At 41.6% G+C, this 8,665-nt stretch overlaps 1 protein-coding gene across 1 annotated transcript in view; it reads right to left on the bottom strand.

Annotated features, from left to right (window-relative positions):
- Nucleotides 1–625: 625 nt before the first annotated feature.
- The window catches only part of ADRA1A (adrenoceptor alpha 1A), a 68,151-nt gene continuing 60,111 nt past the window's right edge, over nucleotides 626–8,665 (bottom strand). Inside the window, exon 2 of the mRNA XM_082256040.1 lies at nucleotides 626–1,465. Coding sequence (XP_082112166.1) covers nucleotides 945–1,465 — 521 coding nt within the window. The 3' untranslated portion in view covers nucleotides 626–944. The remainder of the gene's footprint in view (nucleotides 1,466–8,665) is intronic.

Below are 8,665 nucleotides of genomic sequence, written 5' to 3'. Positions count from 1 at the left end.
CAAAAAAGAAAAAAAAAAACGGCAGAGGTGATCAAATACCATCAAAATAGCAAAATACATACTGGTCTTAAATTTGTTAAAAAATTCGATTTTTTTTTTACATTTATTGGGTATTTTATTTAAAAAAGTTTTTATATATTTAAAAAGTAAAAAATATTGTTTTTAATTTTTTTTCAAAATGATCGCTCTTTTTTTGTTTATAGCGCAAAAAATGAAAAAACGGCAGGGGTGATCAAATACCACCTAAAGAAAGCTCTATTTGTGGGGGAAAAAAAGAATATAAATTTTGTTTGGGTACAGCGTCACATGACTGCGAAATTTATTAATTAAAGTAACGCAGTATCGCAAAAAATAGCCTGGTCACGGAGGTGGGCTAAGATTTTTATTTTCCTATTTTTCTTTATCTCTAGTCAGTCCTGGGATCTCGCCCACACGTTGAGTGGTGTGCCTCTGATAGTTGTTCCCATGTAATGATGTAGCTATCACGAGCCATCTGCAGATGGGCAATCAATAACCTGGAACTATTTTAGGTCATTTTCCACCTGTACACGACGCACAGCTCATGAACTCTGCATGAACCCCGCACACACACAAAACCACGGCACATAAAAAGAGTCGGCTGCATTTGGCATTTCATTTCATTCGCCACTTCCTTTTCATTTTATTTTGCATTTACATAGCACCACGGAGAGTTTCAATTCATGCATCCGCATCCACGGTGCTGGTATAGCAGCATAAGTCATCAGTTGAGGTTCCACGCGTTCTCGATTAGTCAGTAACAAGCAATAAAAACGAGGCTCAGATCAAAATGGAATGTAAATGGTGCTGGTGGGAGCTTGCACAGACAGGTCGGTGAAGTACGGTCATGTGACTTCCACTCGGCATGCACCATACTAGACTCAACGTCTACGCATCGTCTACGCAACGTCTACACCTTGCCAACCTTAGACTGGCTCCCCGTTTTCACTCACAGAGATCTTATGTATTTTAATAGTGGGGACGTTATGCTGAGTACATGCCGGCGGCGGCTCCATGCCGATGCAACAGCAGGTCCTCAAAATCGACTTGCTGCTCACTCTAGCCGTCGAACAGTTTGTAAAGTCCCTTGGCGCTCCGTAGGAAGAGGACGGGCTGGGGACCGGGGAAAAATACTTCCATTCGCAGACTCCGTCAGACTTGGTGATCTTGTAGAAGTTTTCTCCGGAACCCACCGGTATCCTCACTACTTCTCTGTGCTCGTCCGGACTGCGGTGGACGGGGCTGCTCAGGATGAACCCCGAGGAGTACTTAGCGGAGGCCTGCCTCCGATGCGAGCAGCGGGCGTGCAGAATGTTCTGGAAGGCCTTCCGGAACTCTCGGCTGGAACACGGGTAGATGACGGGGTTGATGCAGCTGTTAAAATAGCCGAGCCAGAAGGTGATTTTGAAAATAGTTACCGAAGGTTTGGCTGGAGGGTAAAGAGAGCCTGCAAGAAAAAGAAAACCAAGTGAGCGTTACTAAACACATATACAGGAACCCAAAAATTCATATGTAATTGCCGAATTTTCTCAACGTTATACTCAGAGGCTCTTAAAAAATCACTTTGTCTGATGAGACCAAGATAAACATATTTGGTTCAGATAGTGTCAAGCATATGTGGCGGCAACCAGGTGAGTACATAGCCTAGTGTGTCTTCCCTACAGTCAAGCATGGTGGTGGGAGTGTCATGGTTTGGGGCTGCATGAGTGCTGCCGGCACTGGGGAGCTACAGTTCATTGAGGGAACCATGAATGCCAACATGTACTGTGACATACTGAAGCAGAGCATGATCCCCTCCCTTTGGAGACTGGGCCGCAGGGCAGTATTCCAACATGATAACGACCCCAAACACACCTCCAAGATGACCACTGCCTTGCTAAAGAAGCTGAGGGTAAAGGTGATGGACTGGGCAAGCATGTCTCCAGACCTAAACCCTATTGAGCATCTGTGGGGCTTCCTCAAACAGAAGGTAGAGGAGCGCAAGGTCTCTAACATCCACCAGCTCAGTGATGTCATCATGGAGGAGTGGAAGAGGACTCCAGTGGCAACCTGTGAATCTCTGGTGAACTCCATGCCCAGGAAGGTTAAGGCAGTGCTGGAAAATAATGGTGGCCACACAAAATATTGACACTTTGGGCCCAATTTTGACATTTAAAGTGAGAGTGAGAGCGATAACACCAAATTGAATGCATCTGCACCCCATTCACACCTGAGACCTTGTAACACTAACGAGTCACATGACACTGGGGAGGAAAAATGGCTAATGTGGCCCAATTTAGACATTTTCACTTAGGGGTGTACTCACTTTTGTTGCCAGCAGTTTAGACATTAATGACTGTGTTGAGTTATTTTGAGGGGACAGCAAATTTACACTGTTATACAAGCTGTACACTCACTACTTTACATTGTAGCAAAGTCTCATTTCTTCAGTGTTGTCACATGAAAAGATAGAATAAAATATTTACAAAACATGTGAGGGGTGTACTCACTTTTGTGAGATACTGTATATATAATTCTTTTTTTTGAGTGGGGTTACATTAATTTCTAGCAAAAAATGCAAATTTTAACATGTACACAAAAAAATTAAACATTTCCTCCGGTTGGCAAGTGGTTAAATCTGTGGACAGAAAGATGAGGTTCATTTTTGTATCGCATGTGCACCTATTTATACAATGATATGACCTCTGACCTGAACATTTCCCCATTCCCTTTCCCCTGATGCTGGAGAAATAACTATTTTAGAGCAGCTTGGCACGGATGTTACATTCCAAACAGAATTCACTAAACAAGACAATTTAATCAGCATTACTGGAGTCCCCATAGTGCAGTTCATTGGATGGGCTCAGCGATCGGTGACGGATGGCTCCCTCTAAATGCCCAATATCATCCCCCAATTAAATGACTGCGGAGGGTCGTATGCGTTGCACTTCGCTCCGTCTTATGAAGTGTCTCATCATTTCTGAGAAATTCGGAGGAGTCGGGAACGTGATGGCGTTCTTCGTGGTGCCCACAGAGCAGAATATATGTCACCAGCTGCCTATATCTCTCTATAACGGCACGCCGTGACATACCCGGAATGAGAGCTGGCAGCCATGCAAATTTTGGAGAAGGAAAGTGTTGTACTATATAATGTTTATTATCCTACTGTGTACCGTTTAGTAATATTTTATCATCTCCTGCTCAGTGATCCGCTTGGTGATCCTCCTCCAGGGGGGGGGGTATCATATTTGTTCGAGCCTTCCCTAATTTTGTGTAATGCTGCCGAAGCTTTCAGACCTGTTATGCAGAGAAGGTATTGTCATGGACCTTGGAAGGCGGAGGTGTTCCTCCTTGAAATCTGTTACACAGTGGGGGGGGGTCTTCTGCTTTGTCTGAAGGCTCCAGACGGCTCCATTGTTCTGTGTCTGGCTATTGTGTACATTGATTGCTCCCTGGGGCTTCTGTCTCATTACACATAACAGTCCTTCTAATCAAGCTATGGGACCAATCCCTGCTGACTCATTTTCAAGTCCTCATTTGCATGGCTAAGGAGGACCTGAAGGAGAACGACATGAACTTTACAATTGACCAATAGGAAAGCGGTTGGTGGGGGCGGGATGTTTCAAATTCTGTATAAAAGTGTGTTGTGTACTTCCAATAAAGGTCTTCCTGTTTGAACTTACATACAGCCTGCTTGGTGTTTTTTCTAATGGATTCCGAACGGCACATAGCTGTAGTTCGGATCCCGAAGCCTTGGTTGACCGAACCATCAGACGTTGCAATCTGCAAGCGTACTCACTAGAAGCAGAGGAGTGTCGGGAGAGCGGAAGCAAGCGAGCAAGGGTCTCGTTACAGGTATACAGCGGGGAAAATAATTATTTGGTCCCCTGCAGATTTTGTAAGTTTGCCCACTTACAAAGAAATTAAGGGTCTATAATTTTTTTTTAACCATAGGTGTTGTTTAAATGATAGAGACAGAATATCAACCAAAAATCCAGAAAAACACAAATGTTATAAATTTAGTTGCAGTTCAGTGAGTAAAATAAGTATTTGATCCCCAAGAAAAACATAACTTAGTAGTTGGTGGAGAAACCCTTGTTGGCAAGCACAGAGGTCAGACGTTTCTAGTAGTTGGTGACCAGGTTTGCACACATCTCAGGAGGGATTTTGGTCCATTCTATTTTACAGATCTTCTCTAAATCCTTACGGTTTCTTGGCTGTCTCTTGGCAACTCGAAGTTTCAGCTCCCTCCATACATTTTCTATAGGATTAAGGTCTGGAGACCACTCCATGACCTTAATGTGCTTCTTCTTGAGCCACTCCTTTGTTGTCTTGTCGGTATGTCTTGGGTCATTGTCATGGTGGAAGAACCATCCATGACCCATCTTCAGTGTTCTGGCTGAGGGAAGAAGGTTCTCATCCAAGATTTTACAATACATGGCCCCATCCATTGGCCCTCAATGTGGCAAAGTCGGCCTGTACCATAAATTTTCTATAGAATTAAGGTCTGGAGACTGGCTAGGCCACTCCATGACCTTAATGTGATTCTTCTTGAGCCACTCCTTTGTTGCCTTGGTGGAATGTTTTGGGTCATTGTCATGCTGGAAGAACCATCTATGACTCATCTTCAATGTTTTGGCTGAGGGAAGAAGGTTCTCATCCAAGATTTTAAAATACATGGCCCCGTCCATTGGCCCCCCCAGTGTGGCAAAGTTGGCCTGTACCTTTAGCGGAGAAACAGCCCCAAAGCATCATGTTTCCACCTCCGTGCTTGACTGTAGGGATGGTGACTGTAGGCATGGTGTTCTTAGGGTCATAGTCAGCATTTTTCTTCCTACAAACACAGCGAGTCAAGTTAATGCCAAAGAGCTCAATTGTGGTCTCATCTGACCACAGCACTTTCTCCCAATCTTTCTGCCCTTGTGTTTCTCTCTCTGTGAATGGAGAGGAAAGAAACATTGTATCTCTCTCTCCTTGCAGAGAGAAACAAACAACTGTGTAAAAAAAAATAATAATAGTAATAAAATAAAAAATAAAGAAAAAATACCTAGATCAAGGTACGATCTAGGTCAGTGCCAGGGTTAGTGTTTGGGTCAAGTAAGGGTCAAAGGTCAGGGTCAGTACATTTTGGACAGGATTTGAAAAAATACAAAAATCATTTTTTAAATAATAAAAAATAAAAGAAAAAAATACCTAGATCAAGGTAGGATCTAGGTCAGTGCCAAGGCTAGTTGGCATTGGCATGACTGTACATGTGCCTTCTTCAGGGGAGGGACTTGCAATGTTTGGAGTAATAAAAATGCGGACTATCACCCGAAGAGCACCATCCCTACAGTCAGGCACGGAGGTGGAAACACGATGCTTTGGGGCTGTTTCTCTGCTAAAGGTACAGATCGACATTGCTGCATTGAGGGGCCAATGGACGGGGGCCATGTATTGTAAAATCTTGGTTGAGACCCTTCTTCCCTCAGCCAGAACACTGAAGATGGGTCATGGATGGGTCTTCCAGCATGACAATGACCCAAAACATACCGCCAAGGCAACAAAGGAGTGGCTCAAGTAGAAGCATATTACGATCATGGAGTGGCCTAGCCAGTCTCCAGACCTTCATCCTATAGAAAATGTATGGAGGGAGCTGAAACTTCGAGTTGCCAAGAGACAGCCAAGAAACCTTAAAGCCTAACTCCACTTTTTTTGAGAAATAAACATTCCCCTCTGGGTGATCTCTGTACATTGCAAGGATTTTAACAAATTTTGTTGCAGATTCCTACCTTTTGTTATTCTGAAGAAATCATTGTTTGTTCCTCTGTGCTGAGTGGGTCTAATGGGAGTGGTTTCATAATTATCAATCAGCTGTGCAGTTGCAGGGCTCTAATGAGGAAATCTGCTGGGCCTGCATCCCTTTAGACATGCTGCTATTGGGAGGATCTCACCAAAAATGACATTTTTGTTGCAGGGGATGCCAGAAATCTGACTTGTATCTTGATACAATGGTGAGCCAATCACACAAGCAGGAAATGATGTTTCTGGGGGTGTGGTCAGTATACATTCCGTGTACAGAACAGCTCCAGGCGGCCATATTGCATTTTCAGAAAATTACAACGGCTGCAGCTTGAAAAGTAAACTTAATAACATTCAATTATAATATGATTTGTGTCACAATTGTATTCGCTATATTGTTTTTTCTTTATTTGCAGATTTTTTCCCCCACAAAAGTGGAGTTTTAAGGATTTAGAGAAGATCTGTAAAGAAGAGTGGACCAAAATCCCTCCTGAGATGTGTGCAAACCTGGTCACCAACTACAAAAAAACTTTTACAAGGGTTTCTCCAACTCGGTTTATAATATTTGTATCATGTGCTTTTTTTCTGGATTTTTGGTTAATATTCTGTCTCTATCATTTAACCACTTACCGCAAAGTAATGTATATTTACGTCGGCAAACTTTGCGGTGTTATACCTAGGTGATGCTTCTAGTTAGAGGCATCACCCCGATACCGTTGTTTAGAGCCGACGGTCGGCTTTCCGGCGGTAATGACCAATGCGGCTCGGGAGCCGCTCGTTCATTACCCCGGCGAGCGGGAGGGGACACCCCTCCCACCGCCTTCTGCGGCTTTGCCCGGGTCTCCCTTCGCACCGGGAGACCCGAGCACCCAGCCCGCACGTCCGCCGGCTGGATGGAGTCCTGATCAAAGCCGGAAGCGGCTTCGATCGGGTCTCCGATGACGTAACCTGGAGGCGCCGTCCATGACGTCACGTCCGGGTTACTCTGCTGCTAAAGGCGGCAAATTAAAAAAAAACGAATGTATTCAAAAATGCTGTTTTCGGCGTTTTGAATACATGGATGTGCAGTGGAGGGGTTTGGGGTCTTTTAGACCCTCGATCCCTCCATAAAGAGTACCTGTCACTGCACGAAAGAAAACGTATATGGAAGTCGAGCCGCGAATGAAATCGCTGTTCAAACCACACATGAGGTATTGCCGCGATCGCCAGAGCGTGAGCAATAATTAAAAAAAAAGAGCTACACTCTAACTCTAAAATGGTAACCTTTAAAAAATTTTAAAGCATTGCCTATTGAGATTTCTATTGACCGTAGTTTGTTGCCATTCCACGAGTATGCGCAATTAAATAAATAATAAACTGTAACATGTTGGGTATCTATTTACTTGGCGTGACATCATCTTTCACAATATACAAAAAAAATGGGCTAACTTTATTGTTTAGTTTTTTTTTAATGCAGTGAAATGTGATTTTTTGAAATTTTTCCAAAACAATGATGTTTTAAAGTCCATTGTGCAAATACCGCATGATAAAAAATATTGCAATGACCGCCATTTTATTCTCCAGAGTCTTTGGTAAAAAAAAAAAAATATATATATATATATATATATATATATGTATATGTTTGGGGGTTCTAAGTAGTTTTCTAAGAAAAAATACTGATTTTACTTTGTAAAAAAAAGTGTCCGAAATAGGCCTGGGGCTTAAGTGGTTATAATACACCTATGATAAAAAATAAAGACCCTTCATTTCTTTGCAAGTGGGCAAACTTACAAAATCTGCAGGGGATCGAAAAAAGTTATTTTCTCAACTGTAAAACTTGTGCAAAGTATGAATAAAAAGAAAGAAAAAAAGTGCCGCAACCCATCACAACGATAACCTTTCTTTGGTTTAGTTAATTCAGAATGATGAAAAACAAATGCTGCTAAATTTTGGAGTATCATTTTCTTTTTTTTAGGGTATTGAGTTCCCGATGGGATGAAGCTGTGCTCGAAAGTTTGTCTCCCCTGGCAGAAATGGTGAAATGTTGGCATTGATAATGAAAATATGACGGATCGTGCCAAAAAAACCCCAAAAAAACTGTCTTTTATTTAACCCCTTTACACCTAAGAGTAAAACAGATGTTAATGCCTAAGCACAATTTTGCAACTTTGTCATGTGCTAGTAAAACATTACACATACTAATTTGTACATTCAGGTGAATTTTCACGACAAATTGGGCTTTCATTTGGTGGTAATTGGTCACGGCTATCTCCTGATTTTTATAATAATAATTTTATTTTAATAATTTTAATAATAATTTTTTATTATCAAAGGGAAACTGGCACAAAATAGTAAAAAAAAATAATTATTTTTAATTTAGCTGTATATTTCTTGTTACTACCATACTATACCACCAAAGAACAACCCAAAATATAATTTTCTGCTCCCAACGATTGCAGCGATACCACATACGTGTATGTTAGTACCTGTAGTACAGCCCAGAAACAATAGTGCGCATTTTCCTCTTTTTTATCCCACCTAAAACATACTGAGACTGACACTAATTAAAAAAATGCTTTTAAAAAAATAAATCCTATTCAAAATATACTGACCCTGACCTTTGATCCAAACACTAACCCTGGCACTGACCTAAATCAAACCTTGTTCTAACTTATTTTTTATTTTATTTTTTATTATTATTATTAAAAAAAAAATGTAAATCCTGTCCAAAGTATACTGACCCTGACCTTTGACCCTTACTTGACCCAAACACTAACCCAGACACTGACCTAGACGAAACCTTGAGCTAGGTATTTTTTCTTTTATTTTTTTAATATTATTTAAAAAATGTTTAAAAAAAATTCTGTCCAAAATATACTGACCCTGACCTTTGACCCACTACTTGACC

This window comes from Pelophylax lessonae, assembly GCF_965119305.1.
Source record: "Pelophylax lessonae genome assembly, chromosome: 4".
Taxonomy (NCBI): domain Eukaryota; kingdom Metazoa; phylum Chordata; class Amphibia; order Anura; family Ranidae; genus Pelophylax; species Pelophylax lessonae.
Note: the sequence above shows the minus strand (reverse complement) of the source record. Positions and strands in the feature narration are given on the sequence as shown.